Source organism: Eimeria tenella, genomic scaffold (genome assembly GCF_000499545.2).
Source record: "Eimeria tenella Houghton genomic scaffold, Eth_scaff1, whole genome shotgun sequence".
Classification (NCBI taxonomy): domain Eukaryota; phylum Apicomplexa; class Conoidasida; order Eucoccidiorida; family Eimeriidae; genus Eimeria; species Eimeria tenella.
The window spans coordinates 384,267-403,291 of record NW_013541457.1 but is presented as its reverse complement, the minus strand read 5'-3'; the positions used below and the strand labels follow the sequence as shown (position 1 = coordinate 403,291).

Genomic DNA, 19,025 nt, shown 5'->3' with positions numbered 1-19,025 from the left:
TGTTTTTGTGGTGTACATATGGATGCAAATTGAAAGGAAGAAAATAAACTTGATGGTTCCACCACAGGAAAATGATAATGGAAAAGGAAAGAGCAAAAAGAACCCGAAGGGTCGGCTGAGGCGGAGGCGAGCTACCTGGCGAACACCATCGAGATCGTAGTGCCTCCGGTCCAGCAGGAAAGAGAACGGCTCGAAAGACCATCCAAAATAGACTAGTTTGTATCTAGTCTAAATTTATAGTCGTCAGGGAAAACTGAAAAAATTGGTTGGGCCACACATTAAGCGTACGGCTCGCAGCAGCAGGCACCCCTCCGGCAGCTCAGATCGCCGCACTGCCCACCGCAACTGACCAGCGTGCACCGCTGGGGGACGGCTGGGCAGCAGCTCTCCGTGGAGCTTCTCCTCTCGGTTTCTGGTGAACTTTTCATATTTTTGACCCCCAAAACTCAGGTAGAATACAAATATGAATGTGTTTATCGTGAAAATTTGGCACATCGAATGCACACCTGCCCATGCCACCAGGACGCTCACCGACTTGCAGGTAAGACAGGTACCCCCTCACAACTTCCCGTCAACTAGAGCTTCTAGCCAACTTGTGCTATTCATTTTGACTTGTGTGCGTTTTCTGAGAACCTTTAGCACTGAGGGATTCGTAGAAACTGCTGAGTCTGGTAACTTTACGGGGCCCTAATCGCCGCATCTAGCCTTGCACCATGTTACTTAGGAACAAGAAAGGAAGCCCAAGTCTCCCGAACTCATTGCTTCTCTCTGTCCTTTAAAAGATGTTAGATTAGGCCTGATGTGCACGTCGCTGTGTCCCCACGCACCACAAAGGTCGAAGGGCCGGCCCTTCCCTTCAAGGGCACTGGCGGGCACTCGAGAAAGGCACTCATGATTACACTTTATGCAAAATCTCTTAGGAGAGCCCCTATGGCTCATCATATTCTCCAACGCTGCCACCAAAGTCATGCACACAGACGCTGTTAGCCCTCAAATTTGACGCGCTTGAAGGCGTCAGCCTCCAGCGCCGCCCAACGGCAGCAGAGCCGAAGGCCAGCGGTCCCTACTTAAAGACCCAGGCGCAGCCCCTGCAAACGCTAGCTTCTAGCTTCTAATCTTGATCTAAATGGTTTAGGCGAGTGGTGCTGCTCCATTCATAAGGGAATCTTTGCAATTGGCGCCTCACAGTGCCAGCTCAAAAGACTCTGGTGGGCTCTGGCAACTACGGCCCCAGCCAAGAAAGTGTCAATCACTATAATTCTCTCTTGTTAAGACACAAAAAAAATCTTTGTCGTTCAGTCTTCATGGCTTTCCTTCCTTCCATTGAGTGAATGTATACACTACGTCCTTTTTTCCTGTAGATGGCACCCTGCGACTGCGGCGGCATCTCGGCACTACCTGCGGCTCTAGTTTATACCCAACAGCTTATCTAGCCGTCTGGTAACACGGAAATACCTTTCCTCGCTGAGATAAGTCCACTCCTGATCGGATCCCTCTGCTGTGTCTGCCGACTTTTGGGCCTCTACAACAATGTCTGAGGGGAGGTAGAGGTAGCCTTCCTTGACCTTGTGATAATGCATTCGAAGAATGGCTTTGCGAGCTTCAAAGGGAGTCTCGCAGTCTGCAGACCAGAAAAGCGCACTGTAGGCAACATGTACGAGTTAGCACAAAAGCCATCACCACTTCATTGGAGGCCGTTCGCTAGGCTTTCTGTGTCCGGCCTTTACACAGACACTCAGAAGCTCTCTAGGGCCACAGCTGCCTCAATGTCTGGATAGGATCTACAATCAAAGTTGCTACGGATGGCATTGGACCCCATGAAAGACCCCTAGAGCACCAAACCAACGCCAGACCACCGCCCCAGTACACGAGTGCTCCACTGGTAAACCACTGGTGCACCAGAGTTGTAGCCACTCAGCAAAGTTCGCCTCTCTGGGCGCTCCCAGATCACCTCCTCAGAGACGTCTTTCCTTAAGTATTTGGCGATTGCTGCTCAAAGAGTGCAGAGGGCTGTTACCTAAAGAAGCTAGCTGCTTTTTGCTTGCTTGAGTGTAAGTGACTTAAGAAGAAAAGTGAAGCCTCCACGTGGCATACCTTGTACAAAATTTTGTAGAGCAGCCTCAGCTTCTTTTTTAGCGTAACCTGAAATGAGAGGATTTTTGGCCCTTAGAAAATGGGCCACGAGGCGCACAGCGCTGGAGAGCTTGTTACACTGGGGGTGTAGCGGTCTGTTCTTTCCGGCGAACAGCAAGGCCTCTATGAGAACATCTACTACAGATATCTACAGATACACAAACCAGAGATACAGCAGTGTACACCGGCTGCGAACAAGTGAAGTGGAAACGCCTGTGCAGAGAGAGGAATTAGTACTACTCTTTTTTGCATGTGGCTCTGCCTGTTTCTAGGGAGCTGAAGTTTGGTTAAAGGCATCTGCATTTGGTTTTTTATCTGAGGATCTGTGGATCTGTGTGTGCAGCGAGCTTTAGGATTTGTAGTATTAATGCATCTGTGGGAGCCACCGCCAGGCGCGGCAGAGCTCGCTGCAGCCGAGGTGCCACACAGAAAACCACAAAGTCACAAAGGAGAAAGGGGTGGAGCTGGCACCTCAATGTATGTCAGGGCGTCTTGAAGTGTGTCTCTTAGCTCTGCGAGGCCTTCTTCGGCCATAAGAGGGTCCTGTGGCTGCCCGTTTATTTGGGCCTGCTGCACGCGGCGCTCGTGGGCCTCCTGGGCGATTCCAGCGAGGGTCCTTTGGGGCACCCCTAGCCTCTGGCTGCCGGTAAGCCTGGCAGGCAGTTCCGCTCGATCGCTGTAGTCTTGCGGGTAGACCATGAACACGTCTAGGGCTTCTTCCGTGGCAAAGCAGAATGTGTCATCGCCGTAGCCAACAAGCAAACGCCGGTCACCCTGTATCAGCTCCCCTTTGCGCACTGCACAGGCACTTGCCAAATTAACCCTTGTCTTGACGCGGCCGCATGCAGCCCCAACAATCTGCTTCTCGCTGCAGGAGATCTAGCCACCAGCTCAGCAACAGGGCGTCGTCAGTGCACTCTGCCAATTGCTGTTCTGGCTAAGTGACCTCAGGGTATATTCAGCAGCGAAGAAGCACCTGGCACTGTGACTAGGAAGCACGCTACCCACTTCTGCATCTTACAAGTACGAGAGCCATGAATGTAGCAATAATCATGCAAACGACAGCATGCAGACAAAAAATTTAAATTCCCACTGGCGAAATTGTGCTTGGAGGTGCATGCAACGCCCACCTAATGTGACGGGGCAGTAGCCCTTTATGGCCAGTGCAGGACAGTCCTCAGAGTTCTCGAGGTGAAGGCGCTGAGGCAACTTATCGGGCAGTGGACGTTGTAGGTAGGGCTTGGGCTGTGACAGCATCAGCTACGTCACACAGCAGACAGACGCGAAAGCAGGCGAAATAGGGAAGTCTGGGTTTCCTGTCACCACCTGAACACGGGGACCTCTGTGCATGCAGCAGGGCCGTAAGCATAGGCAGAGAAGACAATTTCTGAATTTTGGATGACGGCAGAGAGCTGCAATGCTGTAGTGTGGTGTAAATGTATACGGCGCGGACAGTGCCCCACGTCTAGGTGCTCGTATGAGCAGCAGTAATATCGGGCCCCCCTCAACTCCATTTGAAGGTCTTCATTGCTGCACTCGCGCAGGGCGTTCTGACAAAGACGCGCAGCACCGCAGGCAGGCCCAAAATATTACACTTGCGTTACTTCGTCTCTTTTGGGGATGTTTGTATTCAGGCATTTCATTCAGGCACTTTTACAGGGCCCTTGAAAGTTTAATGAGCCTCCCGAATCGTCTGAACCCTGCTCCACTTACAGGACTTCTGTGCATGCCTCTCTGTTTCTTTCTCTGCCTATGCCTGTATTTGTTCTTTTATTTTATCCATTTGTGCTCTGTCAAATCTGTCATTGCCTTACGTCAACAGTCCAGCAAACTGGGCAGTACGCTGCGAGAGGGCCTTCGCTGGCGGCGTCTGTCCTTTGCTCTACGGTGCAACGCACAGGCCGGCCTTGAGGTTTGAGCCGTTCGTAGCCGTGACGCCGCCGTAGCATTTCCTGCAGCAAAGACAGCCCCACAGCAGCAGCAACGCAGACAGACCCAGTCTCCGCATCTCTGCAGCACACGGTTCTCTGCTGCTGAGCAGCAGAAGCAACGGCAGCAGCGGGCGGCAGCCTGCACCCAATGTGCTGTGAGGCTCTCACGAACTCCCTGTGGTTGTGCAGTGAAAAGAGGGCTTACCCAAATTTCTTTTTGCACAATGTCAAACTGCAACCACTGAGACTTTCCTGCTGGTAATCTCCTGCGAAAATCAGCCACAAAACCCGCCAGCTGTGCGTTGTTCGTGCGCTTTTGCCGCCAAGTGCACTAAATGAGACACTTCTAGAGCCACGAGGGCTGTTTGCAGCTGCTCAGAAGAAGCTTATGCGTGAGGAGGGCAGCAGAGCTGCCCCTCTGCACTGAACTTTACAAGTGACTAACACAATGCGAACGCCCAACGCGCGAAATGCCTCCACTTGCTGCTCTGTGGCCTCATCTTGAAAGGCCCTCCGCGCCCGAGCCAGTTCGGGATTTCTTAATATGTCTCGGTCATCTCCATAAGGATAGCGCATCCCTGAAACGGTGCATCACAAATAAAGCTTGGTTAGCTTCTGTGTGTCTCAGTTAGCTCTACAAAGCCATCCCTGCCTCGGCTATCCAGTTCGGGCAGCTCACACGCTGTGAGAGCTCCCGAACTGGGCGTTTTGCGCGTATCTTCCTGAAGCACTCGCTGGTCTGGAGTCAATAAGTCCTCAGGCTCAGGGTCGAACACAAACACGATGTCGATCAAGGGGGAAGGGAGCTGCGGGACCTCTATCCTAAAATCCTCCTCCTCTTGGGGCACGCACTCGTGCACGTCTTTGGGCCCGGCAGATTCAGGCTTCTCCTCTGCGGGTGTTGGGGCTGCAGACAGCGCTGCAGGGGATGATGTGGCGCTGCTCGAGTCTGCGGGCGTGGGGTACTGCTCATTCACATTTGAAGTGGGGGGCCGCAGCTCCCCCAGCTGCAGCGGCGGAATGACGACTCCAGCCTCATTTGAAGCCTCAGAGTCTTGGCTCTCGCCTGCCTCCGGAGTTTGAACGGGCGAATTTGAACGTAACGACGCCTCCTGAGACAGGCTTTCGCCCTCCATCGCCTCGTTGAGGGGCTCTGCTGTTTCCAAAGGCTTGGAGGTTTCCAGAGGCTCGCCATTCTCAGCGGACTGGCTGTCCATGTCCCCAGGCACGTCCAGAGCTGCCCTGTAAGTATCCGCAGGGGATCTAGGCGCCTCTGTAGAACGCGAGCTGTCGGGGCTTGAGTGTTCCAGGCGGTGCTTGCGGGAAAGCTCGGGGACCTCGTGAGGCCCCGCATGCAGAAGCTCCATTAGCTGGTGGACCTGCACACATTCCAAACTGCCGCCGTCCAGTAAAAAGCCTTTTTGTTTGGCCTCTTGCGATCGAAGGCGCCCAACAATTAGTCGGCACGCGCAGCAGGGTGCGACTGTCTTGCCTCTGAGTAAAGACACGCAGACGCAGTCAGGGTTCTGGCACTTTCCACTGGCAACAGGAAAAGTGACATTTCCTGCTAGTGTCAATTCAGCATCCGCCTTCTTACTGCTGCATGTCCCCAATAATTTGCTTGTTGAGAGCCGAAGGACGGTCGGCTGTCGATGAAACTTCCTGTAGCAGCTGCAGAGGGCTGACGTACAAAGCGCCACACCACTCGGCTATTTGCTTGGCCACCTGCAAAATGCTCCCGACACAGTTGTGAAAAGCGGGAATTTACTCTTGCAGAGCAGTGTGAGATTTGCTGACACGTCATTTGTTTATCAGGCCTCTAGTCTCGAGCTCTTAACTAATCGCTGCAGCCATCGAATACATTGATTTCACCCTGAGGCCATAGAACCGCAGGGGTCTGCAAGCTGCTTGCGAGCATTGTCTTTAAAAGTGCTGAGTATGAAGTCGAATTATTGGCCCTCACTTGAGTTCGGTTGCTGTTTAGGGGTCCCAAGAAGATGCATGCAGGAACGTATCGAATCGGAGGCGGACTTGTGCCTATTAGGAACTTGGAAGGAAACTGGCAGAAGAACTTGCGGCCCTCTTCCGTATCTGCGGGGAAATAAATTCGGTCGCGGAAGAGAACGGGAAACTCCTCGAAATTTTTTAGTCTCTGCGCATTTCAATTACAGATACAGAGCCTGAAGCCCGAAACCTTCAATATTCTGAGTGGCCCAAAGCCGCTGTAAAACACATGGCCTGAGTTTTACAATGTAGACGCCCAACACCTTGTCAGAAGCCTCGAATTCTACAACATGAATCATGGGGTGTTCACGGCAGACTAATCTGCAGCGGAAGCCTGGAAGTAACAGCAGCGCGAGCCTCTGTCAGCAGCAATTCGCCACGAGAGCAGTTCAGTTCAGGACTGCACACGGCAGTAAGCCAGGAGCAAAAGGCCGACTCTGCGTACCATGGTGTCGACGTCCACTGGGGAGAAAAGATGGTACTTGGAAAGCCGCGCTGCCCGACAGCGCAGGAGGCGTTGGCAGAAAGTCTGAAGCCACGGCCACGCAGGCACTTCTGCAGAGAGGGCGCTAAGAAGGCATAAAGTAGTTTAGCTGTCAGTCAGAAGAAGGCGTGAACGCATATCGAGCGAAGCAGCCCACAGCCGACCTAGGTTGGCTTGCCTTTGTCAAGGAAATGCACTGAGGGCTCAAGAGTAGGCTTCGTCTGTAGTTTAAAAACCGCTCCAGGAAATGCCTGACGGCCGCCAGAAGTGTACCCTCGCACAACTCCGACCGAAGGGTGAGGATTGGCACTCCAGCCATCGCCAACGACTTCGCGCACTGCAGTAGGGCGCCATCTAGTGCAGATTTTTCTCTTAGAAATGCTTCTCGTGCCTTCTCCGAGGCGGAAGGCTCTGATTCATTCTCCTCCCCTTCATCCCCCTTCGGCTGCGGCTCCCTATCGTTCTCGGCTTCTGTCGCGGGCTCTTCCTTGGCTCTTTTTCGCCTGGCCCTTCGTCTCTGCAAGCACAAGCTTATGCTGCAAAGCAATCTATGAATCTTGTTTCCTGGTGCCCCCTCTCAACTTTTGGAGACACCTGCTGGAGGCCCTGCAAGGAGAGTAAGCGACGGCTGGCAGCAGTAGGCAGAGAGCTTAGCTGTTCTCTGCTGTGATGCACTTGTTGACCTGCTTCCGTTCGAGTTCCTGCTGGCGCCTGGCCTCCTCCGCTTCTCTCTCTATTTTCTCAAAGTCCACACAACGAGATAGTCCTGTTTCGTCCGTGCACCTGCGAGCTCAATAGCCAACACGCTTGGCAGGTGCGAGACCCTTCCGGAACTAACACTTTCAGAGCTCTAGAAAAAAACTGATGAAGCTCCGCCTACAGCAGCAGCACAGCATGTGAGCAAAACGAAACTGTAGCCCTACAAAAATATCACAGCACAGTCCGGAAGGCGCCCCGCCCTGTCCATGACGTCGCCTATATTGAAAGTTTGATCTTCCTCTCCATTGTCCTCCTCCTTCACTTCTTCGTCCAGAAATGGGTGCGTATAGACTCCGGCTGAGAGTGCCCAAGTCAAGTGCCGCCGCACAGCAGCGAGCTAAGCTTGATGTGATTGCCAATGTTATAACACTAAAGGCTCTACACTGAACGCCAGACACACAGTGATAGGCATGCAGCACCAGCTGGAATGAAGCAGCTCACCCTGAATAAAGGCAGGTCCCATTGAGGGGTTGAGAACCTTCTTAAGTGCATCTTTGCAAATCTTTTGCTGGATTTCTGGAGGCAGCTCGAGCCAGCTTTGCCTGAAGGCTTCAACTGGCGCTTTAGCCAAATTGGTTTTGTTAAGAGTCAGCAGCTGCCACACTGCGGTGCTTGTGTCCTCTTCAAAGTTTTCCAGCTCCTCTGTGGTCGCTTCGTCGAGGGTCTCTTCTAGCTCATCTCTTTTCTCCTGTCTTAAGTGCGTCAGCAGTTGCTCTCTTAAAGCCAGAGAAAATGCCTCTGGCAAATCCAAAACTGGCACAGCGTATTCATCGCTGAGCTGGAGCACGCGTTTCTCCACCTCCGACCCAAGTGTGCCAAAGAAAGCGATGCTGCAGCGGGGAATTATGCATACAAGACAAGCCTACAGTCTTTAAGGTGTTATTTTAGGGGTCTCTAAGGCTGAGCTGAGTATCTCACATCTCTCCCATAGTCTGAGTGCAATTAGCCTTTAGCGTGTATCCCACCGTGGAGGTGGCACTTTAAGAGTTCTGGTCTCGTTGACGTCGGTGCACTTGTCCAGAGAAGGCAGATAGCGCCGTGTGTTCGCTGCAAACTTGTACTTCTTCTCTTCGTCGAAAAGCCTGTACACGCGCTGCCGAACCTGCAAGCTCAGCCGCGGCTTCCCCGGCAGTAGCCACTGCTCATCGCGTAGCGTTACAGGGCAGTAGCCGCCCACATCCCCTGAGCCAGGCAGCCCCTTAAAGAGCTACAAATGAAAGCGCAGCTTCCTGGGGGACGAGCCGAGCCTTCCAGCAAGGCATTTGTCAGCCCAGTGCAAGCGAAATAGCTTTGCTAGGGGTGTTAGGGTTTGGGGCTACGTAATTGAAAGGTCGCAAGTTGAGTAGGGAAAGGTAGTCTTGCCCACCGAACAGAACCAAAGGGAGTGGAGGGAGGAAAGGAAAATCTTTTGAAGCATTTTCCCATTCTTCACCCTCGGGTGGACCATCAAAAGACGTGATTTGCTCAATGCGATCATAAACCTACAAACAACTACAGCTGACGGTGCCCTCTCAAGCCCTAATCGGGCCCGGCGGAAAGCGCCAGTTCTGCAGGACTATAAATGCATGTGCGGCTTCGACTGAATGTCAGAAGTGATACAGACAGACAAAGCTCACTTCCTCAAGATTCGGAGGTGCTACAACCCATTCTTGAGGGTCCGGTCTTACGAAGAAGGGGTCCATAAGCTGCCGAATTCGGTAATGCTTTAGTAAGTCCGTCAAAGAAGTCTCGATTTTCGCTGCAAGCCACAAGTACAGAGTGCCAAAAAGTACTGCGGCAGGTAAGATGACCTAATGTGCAGCTGCCACATTGTCTGCTGCTTTCGCACTAGCTTCCAAATTTAGCACCGTGGAAGAATGCGTTCATTTTTCACATTCAGCAGGCAAAGTTCTCCTCCTGTACTTAGGCACGCTTAGACAGGCAGGAGTGGCAGCGTACTGGGCTCAACGTCTAAGTCAAGAACAAGCGCCCCATCTATTTCTTTCTCTTGTTCCTTCTCGTTTGGTTCCATCTCTGACTTCTGAATATCCTCTTCAAAGACAACTTCCGAGTCCGTGAAAGCAAATTCAGTGGCCCCTGCAGCCTCTGCCTCCTCTATGTCTTCTGGGTTGTTGGTTAAATGGACGATGTGTTCAAACTGAATTCCCAATTTTGCCAGCTTTCGTAAAAACTCTTGCGTTGGGGGCTGGTGCACAAGAACAATGCCTGTTTTCAGCTTAAGTAGTTCCGGAGGGGCTATTGGAGGAGGCGGCGGAACCTCTTTGCTGTCTTTCGGACTACTTTTGTCACTAGCTCCTGAGCCACTCCCCTCCTCCCCATTAGATTCATCTCTGTCATCTTCCGCTTCAGCTGTGGGCTGCGGTCCATATTTCTGCAACACTCCGCACTCCTACAGGATTTCTCTTGTGCATGCGCGCTCGTGCCCCGAAAAACTTGAGTTGGCAAAGATACGGACCCGATAAGCAACAAATATCTGTGGCAGGCAATCCCGGGAAAAGTGCGCAAAAAAGAAGAAAACTCTGCTGCACGCATCTGAACATATGCCGTGAACCAAGACGCACCGCTTTGTAGGCCTCCATTTCTGCTTGATGCTTCTCGAGGGCGTCGGCTCGTTGTAGATTCTCCTCCATGTCGACGGTTTGGAGGATAAGTCTGACGACGGTGTCATTGCCTGTCAAGAGCTCAAAGGTGTCTTCGTTCTAGTTAAGTGGAAACACTATGCAGTGTTGCTGTATATGTGTTTCAACGTTTCTGCGTTTACCTAATGCATGGCCTTTCTTTAAAAGCTCCTCTTCTTCATCAGTGGTCATAAACAGCACCTCGTTAGTGCCCTCGTTCTGTTCTGTCGTCGCATCTGCGGGTTCTATTTGTACTTCTTCTCTGTTTGAGTCCATCAGATTGGCAGTATTGGCCCTCCCCGAGTTGGAACCTGAGGTACCGGTCGACGGGGACAGCTGGGTAATGCCAGCCGACCCTTGAGTACTGCCTTCAGCCACGGGCGGATTTGCAGGTTCAGATCCTTCTTCAAGACCTCCTGAGATGGCAGCAGCCAGCCTCTCAGGGTCATCCTCTGCAAGCATGAGTCGTCTTTCCTCTTCTTCCCTCAGCTGCTGTTTTTTCAGCTCTTCCTGAAGCAGCCTTTCCTCTTTGCGTCTTTCCTCCTCCTCCAGTTGTCGCTGGTTTTCCTCTTCTTTCCTGCGATGCCCCTCAGCAATCTCCTTTCCCACATCCAAAGCGATCAATCCATAGGTGCGGCTGAGAAGTCGAGCCTGTTTTGCAGCTCCAGCGTAAGAAGGCCCAAAGAGGTAAATATTGGTGGTGCGCGGCAGTGAGGGTGGAGCATCAACATATTTCTTCGGGTCTTTTATAAATTTGTTGAGCTTTTCTTCATCTGCTATCAGAAAAAGCTTTCCGGCAAACTCGACGGCGAATTGCTTCTGTCCCTCCACAGCCTTTCCTTCCTCCTTTAAGCTGACAGGGCAGTACGGTCCCCAAGCAGTCCATCTCCTTTGTAGCAATTGGTTCATGGCCTGCGACAATTCTTCAGAAGCAGACGTTGTTTGCTGTTCCACCTCTTCTGTCTCTTCCTCATCGGTCTCAGGAGCTGATGAAGTGCTTTCAGAGGCTGCTGCGTTGCCCGCAGCCGTTGAGCCACTCTGTGACTCTAGAAGCTCCAACAGAGACTCTCCCCACAAGTCATCCGCCATACGATATTTACTTGGGGGCACTGTGAGCGTTGCAGAGTCATCCGGCTGGGTATCAGCTCCCGAAGAGCCGTCGTCGCGATCTTCACCATTGGTGTCTGTCTGCTCCTCGGCTCCGTCTTCGTCTCCACCTTGAGCTTCGCCCTCTTGCCCTTCAGGTGACACCTCTGTGTCATCTCCTAACTCATCTGCTTGCTCTGTGGCCGTTTCTTCTCGAACCAGCAGTTCACTCAGGTCCTGCACCTCAGCGGCGCCGGGCACAACTGCGGCAACTTCACCGACAGGCCTTACCGACAAAAATTCCAGCGCCGCTGCAAGGCGAGGCCCAGCCATGACTACTTGGCTTTCCAGAGAGGTGCCTTCTTCTTGCTCCTGCTCTGAAGCATCCGGACCAAAGCCACACGATACCCATGTTTGCAGTTGTATTAGCAAAAAGCCTGAAGCTTGTACCGAGTATGATTCAATTGCCTGGCATAATTTGTGCTCAGTACAAAGGGCGCATCCTTTACTATTATGTTTTTCTGCGCAGAGATTCGAGATAAGCAGTGATTGGCTATGCGGCTGCAAACTGGCTCCGGCATCACTGCAGTGGTAGACAGAAGAAACCATGTTAAAGGGGGACCTACCTTCTGTAGGATAAAACACCACTCGGTTGGGTCCCAGTGTCTGCAACAGGTGTTGCAGAAGCAGTCGCTGAGATAATAAGCCCTGATTACGGTATTCGGCCAGACGGGCCAAGTCTTCTTCAAACGACGAAGAAGCGCTCAAGTTAGGCGGCAGCGCCTTCTTTAGCTCCTGCACGATGGGATCAGACACACGAAAGTCAAAAGGCACAAGGCAGGACAATCTACGTGCGAACAACTGTCAATAGTGCGGTCCCGAACCAAAAATAATGCGGCGAATGGAAATTGCATGCCCATGAATTTTTTCAACAGGTACTGGGAATTGTCCCACATGAATTGAGGGAAGATGCATCTGTAGTGGTTCCTAGGAGCGCTCATGTGGTGGGTAGAGTTACCTCGAGAAGGTCAGCATCCACGCTAAACAATAACTCTTCAGCATTTTCACCGTCCCCAGTCCGTTCTGTTATGCAAAACACACGCCATCACCGAAAGGAACAGCTTGTAGCTGCATTTCAGCTATTTTCTCTGCCACAACGTGAGCATGTCACTTTCCAGAGACAAAAATGCTTCCAAACGTCTTAGCAGTCACCTGTTAGGTCACCGGAGCCTCCGCTGACGCCTGTGTGAACGCAGCAACCCATCTCTGTGGCGAGATGTTTAGTTTAATCACGAGAAAGATGCCAAGGGAAAATGGCAGCAGTTAATACATGAGGGTGCTGCACGTTCGAGCCGCTACACGTCTCTCACCCGTGTCTGTGCGGAACTCGTCGATTACCGCCCCGCTCGTTGTGTCCACCCTGAGCAAAGCAGCATCCGCAAAGTTCAAAAAGCCGCTTGAACCGGTTCATCAATGTCTGTGGGGACGAAGATTTTGCGCAGGGTTCACTCAAGCGCTGTCAAAGGTTGAAAAGGACGAAGGGCCAAAATCTCAAAAGAAGCTTATGAATGGCTCTCTAAGTCCATCTTTTTGGCGGTTTCCCGTTCTTCAATGCTCACACCGCCATAACATTATAATAGGCATTGCACGCAGAGTGTTACTGACATGAGCGTTCGGGCACCTTCTTTGGTGTCGATTTGCAGGAACACGGCACGGCCAGGAAAAGCATCCATTAAGGGGTTTGGCTGGGGTTGAGAGGGGTCTGCAGCTGCCAGACGGTACAGTGCGTCCACCTCCGCGTCTGAATTTGACGAGTCTGAAGACGAAAGTTCAGAGCCCCCATCTTCAACCAGCCACGGCTCTGCTTCAACATCTGACAACTGAGATGATTTTTCTGTTGCCTCATCCTCAGCACCCTCTGTGGCAGAGCCACGGTCATTCAGCGTGTTACTGCTTCTGCTGCTGCTGTGGTTAACTGTAGGTTCATCTGTGGTGGCATTATCACGTGGACCGGAAAGTGGATCAACCGAAGAAGGAGCTGCTGCGTCCTCATTTTGCTCTCCTTCGCTGGAGCTATGTCCTGCAGATATCCTCCTTTCTGAAGCGCGGGATTCCTTGTCAGAAGACAAAGCCAACTTGAGGCTGCCATCAGCCTCAGGGCCTGAGGAATCGCTGGCTGGCTTGAGCTCTTCGCCTACTTCTGTGACAACAGCTGCTGCGTTATTGTCTCCCTCATTCTGAGACTGAAACTGCGATCTTTCGTGTGCCTCCGTGCTGGATTTCGGAGCAGATGCTGCCGGCACAGACGCAGGCACTTCCAAGGATTCAGGCTTTTCCGTTGTCTCAGCCCCTTCTGCTGTCAAGAATTCGATTTCGTGCAAGGTCTCAGCACTCTCAATTGCAGCCTGCCACCTTTCAGCCTTCCTGCCCCTTTTCCCTTTTTCTTTTCTCTCCTCTCTCTGAGCATCATCAGGCAATGAGCGCTGGAACGACTCCATATTTTTTTCACTCTTTTCGGCGCTGCCGACCCTCTTCATGGTGTCTTGAGCCTCGATACTTTCGCTTGCCGCGAAAATTTGAACAGTTTGTCCTGTAGAGCTACTCTCTGGCTTCCCAATTTCGGGTTCCGGACTGGTTTTACTGACAGGTCCTGCGAAAAAGGAGCACAGCTCGACACATCGTACACAGCAAAAGAAAATCCTTATAGCTAAGGGAATTCGCATAACTACTTGGACCACAAGCAACCCCATTTCAAGTTTCGCAGGTCTCTTGCTGCTCACATACTACTCGAACTGCCGTGACTGCATCCCTACCCCGGCCATTTTCGTCAGTGCCGACACGATCTCTTCGCTTGGCAGCAGCCAAACCGGCGAGTGCAGCTATCTGTCCCGGCTCAGAGATTGAGGGGCCTCCGGACACAGCAATGACACCCCCTACTGTTTCATTGACGAGTTGCCTGATTTCATTATCTCGTTCGCTTTCAAGGCCCTCTGCTACTCCAGGTACAGCAGGGACTTCCGCATTCTCCTCTTCCGTTTTTTCGGTGTTTTTCTTTTCAAGAATTGCTCGGCGCCTCTCTTCCCTACGACGCCTTTTCCGCTGTTCGCATATGCGAGCGTGACGTAGAAGCAACTCTGGCCAGTTGAGCCGTCTTCGCCCACTCAAGTCCCAAAGGTGCCTTAGGAAGGCAGTGATTTCCTGATGCCCCACGCGAAGCCACAAAGTACATTTTTTCCTCGCATTAGATTACAGTGGAAAGCTAAGCACCCATGCAGACGGCTGCTGTAACGGCACGGCACGTCCTACGCATCAGAAGCACTCATCTGACATACATTATGTACGAGAAGGTATCTAAGGGGGCGAATTTTGTGTTTTGCAGTATTTCTGCTTGGTCACGATTTGCCTTGCTTCTGCACATCCATCAAGCAATCTCCGGCATGCTCACCTGCTTGTCGCCGTTGGGCAACTCCAGCACATATCCAGCTGTTCGCGAACGTTTGCTCGCCATAAACTCTAGCGCAAGCAGTAGCGCCTCCAGCACCGGAACACGAGAACCCCGACGCATCATGCGAGTCAATCTGGGACCAAAATAACAAATAAGACTTAAACGTCTCAATTGAAATTTTAATTGTGTGGGTCTCTACAACCCAGCCAGTAATTTAATCTCTCTGCGTGTACGCTAGGCAGTTGTATCTGACCCTGTTTTTTCTCTCTTTTCCTTCAAAAGCATTTGCATTCGGTTCAGTCGGAGCCTACCGCCTCGCTAACGGTGTCAGTAAGGAGCGCCTTATTTTGCAGAGAGCCGACAGGAGGTACTCGGCTTGTAACCACTCTAGCCCCAAATTTGTGGCAAGTTTGTAGGCCACTCGGCTTTTCTCTACCACCGCAAGATCAAAGGTACACCAACTCAATGAAGCGCGTGGAGAGACACGTTTTCTTAGTATGGGCAATGTATGGGGCATCTGCGCATTTTTAGTGTTTTTCAAGTGTGGAATTTTAAATCCGGACCCACCGGGACCATTGGGGCCAACAATTAGGATTGCCTGGCGAGGTTCTTGGGCGAAGGCTACCTCGTCTTCGTCGGTCACCATTATCGTATGCTCCTGCGGCGCCTTCTCGGACTGGAGGTAAGCCTTAGGCCAAGGGTCTTCATCCACAGGTTCTTCGCTGATAAGTGCTGCAGGCACATAGGGGAGGTACCTAGGACTTTTCAACAAGGCTGAGTTACCCGGTTCCGGATTATAAGAGTGCGAGAAACAGTTTAATGGGTCTCTCGAAAGGGAAACAAATTCTCACGGTCCACCTCCTGATCGAACTCGATTGGCAAAGATGTTTCTTCAAAGTTGAACTCCTTATCGCTTTCATAATCGATTTCTAAACACATCCAGTCAACAATTCCAAAGTTGCGCGAATGACGTGGAGCCTAGAGATTCAGTCAGTGGGGCGATGCGCCCACCCAACTTCGGATTCAGGGGGCACTAAAGACAGCTTAGATCCATTATAATGTACAGCTCTCACGTACTTACGCACCGAAGTTGTCTCCATTGGAATTTCGAGCTACAGGTAAATTTGTGAAGTCAGAACGACGTCTTACAGCAACGGAACCCACTCCCTTAATGATGATAGACCTTCGGAACAACTTTGCCCTTGTTTGCCGTTGCGATTCTTCACAGAGACTGTGAAAGACACGTGACTTGAAAGTCGTTGGGCGATGCATAGGCACAGACTGAGGCATCGCTGTCTCTTCATCTTGTGAATAGGTTTCTTCGTCATTAATCTCCTCAACAGATTCTTCCACTGATGCATCTTGCTCTTCGTGCGTGACTGCCATCGCTTGTCCCTCGGATCCTTCGGGGGCGTCTGCATCTTGCGCCTCATTGGTTGCACCTTCCTCTGGCCCTGGCTCTCTCACTATCTCCATTTGAGGCTCGGCTTTCAGCTCAGCGCTAGGCTCTGGCTCAGGTTCTGGAGGAGGCAATGGTTGAGGTGGCATCTCTTCTTCGCCAGACAACAAGGCCTTCTTGAGGTCCTCCAAATCCATGTCATCACCCTCGACTGCTTTCAGATCTTGAAGCAGTGCGACTTCAGAGTCCTCAAGCTGGTAAATATTCTGCTCTTCTTCCTCTGTGTCCGCAGGCTTGGCCCCGGTCTGATCCTTCAGCCTCTCCTGTTTAGCTATTTGCTTATTTAAAAGCAAGGGAGGTGCTCCCTTAAGGCGAATTAGTTTCGGCATGCCCTCCATCTGCACCGGAAGCCCTATGGACTTAAACGGCCTGAGTTCCTCTTCCGAAACTCCAGATATTCTAACGGGCAGGTCGCTTTTGCTCTGGTAATCTGCAAAATGCCGACGAGCGAGTGTGTGAGGCACCTGCGGCTCCATGGCGGTGTTGTCTGTCGCCTCCTGCTCGCCAGGCTCCTGCGACGTATCGCTAGCATCGCTGGAGGGCTCGACTTGCTGAGACCTTTGTTGCTGCCTTTGCAAAACTGCAGCCATGGACTTTGAAAAGATGCTCTCAAGAAAGGCCCTCGATGCTGCACCCAATGGCGCTATATTTGAGAAATCCGCCCATTCTGTAGATACTGGTTCCTTTGGCGAGATTTCCATACAGTCATGGACAACTTCCTCGCGCAGCTCAAGTGTATCAAGATAGTTCTTTTCGCCGCTCATGTGAGCAGACACCATTGCCTCAACGGCCTTGTGTTCCGCTTTGCTCCATTCAGCGACACACCTGCCGTCACTTTCCGAACTAACTATTAGATCCACCCGTTGTGCGTCCGTCTGGTCTTGCACTCCAGCATCCGGTGCCTGCACGCAAGTTCCTAGAGGCATATTTCCTAATTCTAATGCCCTGGGCATTTGGTCGTGCAACCATGGCTAAATTACAATTGGTGGTAATGTATTGATGTTCCAAAGAAGTTTCCGTCTAACGGTGGCAGGAACATGCCATCCGACCCTCAAATCTTTATTAAGAACCTTGACGATAATCTTCGGCTTAATTTTTGTAAGCCGGGCATCGGGTTTCATGCGGCCTTTCTTGACAGTTATTCGCCGGAAAAGCTTTCTGAGGAAGTCTGCGTATGCAGAGCCGTCTATTCTCGGGGTCCACACATCCGCCAGCTGGAAGAAGGATTCAAAGAATTCAGAATGATCAATCCAATCTTTCCCCTTGGAGTCCTGCCTCCATTCTTCCTCTATCAATTCTATCACTTGGCGGCCTCGCAGCTCAGGTACCAGGACGAGACAGATGCGAATTAGGACCTTAAAACGGACAACGGAAGACGGAACTTGTTTTGGCAAACTGGTGAATTGGCTGCAGCTTTTAATAGAGGCCACAACCTAATTGGCCTGAAGTGTGTCTATCTTTTCTAGGAAGTTAATTTCGGGTTCGCAGCCTTCAAATCTGACAATGTGGAGAAAACCAATGGCAAGACTCCACAGTAAATACATAGGCCATTTGCTGGCTAGCGCAACTCGGCACTCAATGACCCTACTTCAGATTTTCGTACCCGAGCGTACTCTTCTTTGGTAACGTGATCTTGGCTATCCTTGGCGAAGTAGCCCCACGCTTCCTCGAGAGCAGCCACCACTTCTGGATGGACTTTCAAAGCTTGGCGCTCTGCCTGCTTCTCCGGGGTTTCGAAGGAATCATCTCCTAGGCAGTAACAATCAAATTTAAAGTTTCAGAAGGTGAAAGTTTGAAAGGAAACGACAGCCTGCGCCATAGTACCTAAACATGGATTAATTGGGAGCTGGACGCTTTGGCAGAGCAAAAGCAACTGGTTCCAGTCACGTTCTCACCCTGCAAGTAATACGGAGTCTCGCATTTCATCTTCTCCCATTCAAAGAGATCATCTAAATGATAAGTTGGTATTTTGACTCCCTGCTTCTCCATAGTCTTTTCTGTCGCGGGCAATCCTGCGAGAGGTGGGACGACAGATGGCGTGTTTCCCTTCGATGCAGGAGGCCTATTGGAAAATCTTGAGTCGCTTTCGCGTCGATTGCCATATTCTTGAGCCACGGACGGATAAGAATCATTTTGGAGGTCATCATCTGTAGGAGTTTCCTGTGGATTTTCTCCGGAATCCGCCTGTTCATCCACTTCCACCGAATCAAGCGGATTATCATTCATCGTGCTTATGAATACAAATCCGAGGCGAAACGATCAGAAGGCAACGGAAGTCCGTGTTTTCCCAGCTTGTTCCAGCAGTAGCCAGGCAAGTAGCCCGTAGCTGCAAGCTCGAGCCTGTGTTCTCCTTGATTGTTACTTTTTGGAGTATTGGAGCAATCAGGACAAGGGAAAGGTTGAGAAAAATTGTTTCCTACAAGCAAATAATGGCGGCGTCGCTTAGGGATCTTTACTTTCAGCAGACACTTGTGATCTAAGAAAGCTGCAAGTGACCCGGAAAGAAGTGAAAAGCAATGGGTTACTCGGTAATATTGGTTCTGCTGCTCATCGCATCCTAATGAAGTCACTCTTCGAAAATTCGGTATTTTTTTGTGGAGCAAGAAAGATATCCTTCCTTCAATAAAAGCTCCTGTTCAGGGGAACAACCAATTGGTGGTGGTCTGGGCGCCTCTACTAGTGGGGCTTCGGCCGAATGGCCTTGTCTTGCTGTCATTAGCTCTTCTGTGGGCTTGGCCTAACCGATGCCGTTTCTTTTCAGAAGAATTAACAGGCTTCCATCAATGTGGAAAATGGCAAATGGAACCGCTATGTAACCGAGCAGAAATGGTTGAGGCATAGGAGCGCGCCAGCTGGCAGTCCGGGGTATATGCACTTGAAATAACCGTTGAAACGTCGCACTCCTCTATCGAAACTCATTCAGGACGTTCCTCTAGTCTGGCGTTTCTGCATTCTGCTAAATCCGCAGTGGCCTAGGCCCTTCCGGTAGCCTTGCAGTCTGTCGAGGCGGCATCTACAAGTAGCAAGATGCCAGGCTAATATTTACCAGTTTCTTGTCCTCCTTTTTGCGCGACACCTCATGTGGCAACAGTATTCCATTTCTAAG

General features: G+C 51.3%; 2 protein-coding genes across 2 annotated transcripts; both read right to left on the bottom strand.

Moving 5' to 3' along the window:
• Positions 1–1,406: 1,406 nt before the first annotated feature.
• ETH_00004855 (uncharacterized protein) lies at positions 1,407–9,941 on the bottom strand (the record flags this gene model as incomplete). Its single annotated transcript, XM_013372362.1, has 21 exons — positions 1,407–1,621; positions 2,095–2,281; positions 2,605–2,930; positions 3,264–3,393; positions 3,597–3,683; positions 3,948–4,085; positions 4,270–4,330; positions 4,510–4,642; positions 4,744–5,558; positions 5,662–5,789; positions 6,028–6,216; positions 6,514–6,597; positions 6,809–7,069; positions 7,236–7,335; positions 7,476–7,608; positions 7,753–8,141; positions 8,277–8,493; positions 8,678–8,792; positions 8,928–9,049; positions 9,250–9,682; positions 9,873–9,941. The coding sequence occupies 21 exons, from the start codon at positions 9,939–9,941 to the stop codon at positions 1,407–1,409; spliced, it is 4,332 nt and encodes a 1,443-aa protein (XP_013227816.1).
• A 69-nt stretch (positions 9,942–10,010) lies between these two features.
• Positions 10,011–18,145, bottom strand: ETH_00004850 (uncharacterized protein; the record flags this gene model as incomplete). Its single annotated transcript, XM_013372361.1, has 15 exons — positions 10,011–11,392; positions 11,642–11,810; positions 12,034–12,098; positions 12,228–12,257; positions 12,386–12,435; positions 12,681–13,665; positions 13,829–14,213; positions 14,461–14,593; positions 14,772–14,892; positions 15,028–15,192; positions 15,312–15,389; positions 15,546–16,821; positions 16,969–17,274; positions 17,523–17,668; positions 17,815–18,145. 15 exons carry the CDS (start codon positions 18,143–18,145, stop codon positions 10,011–10,013), a joined length of 5,622 nt encoding a protein of 1,873 aa, XP_013227815.1.
• Positions 18,146–19,025: the final 880 nt, after the last annotated feature.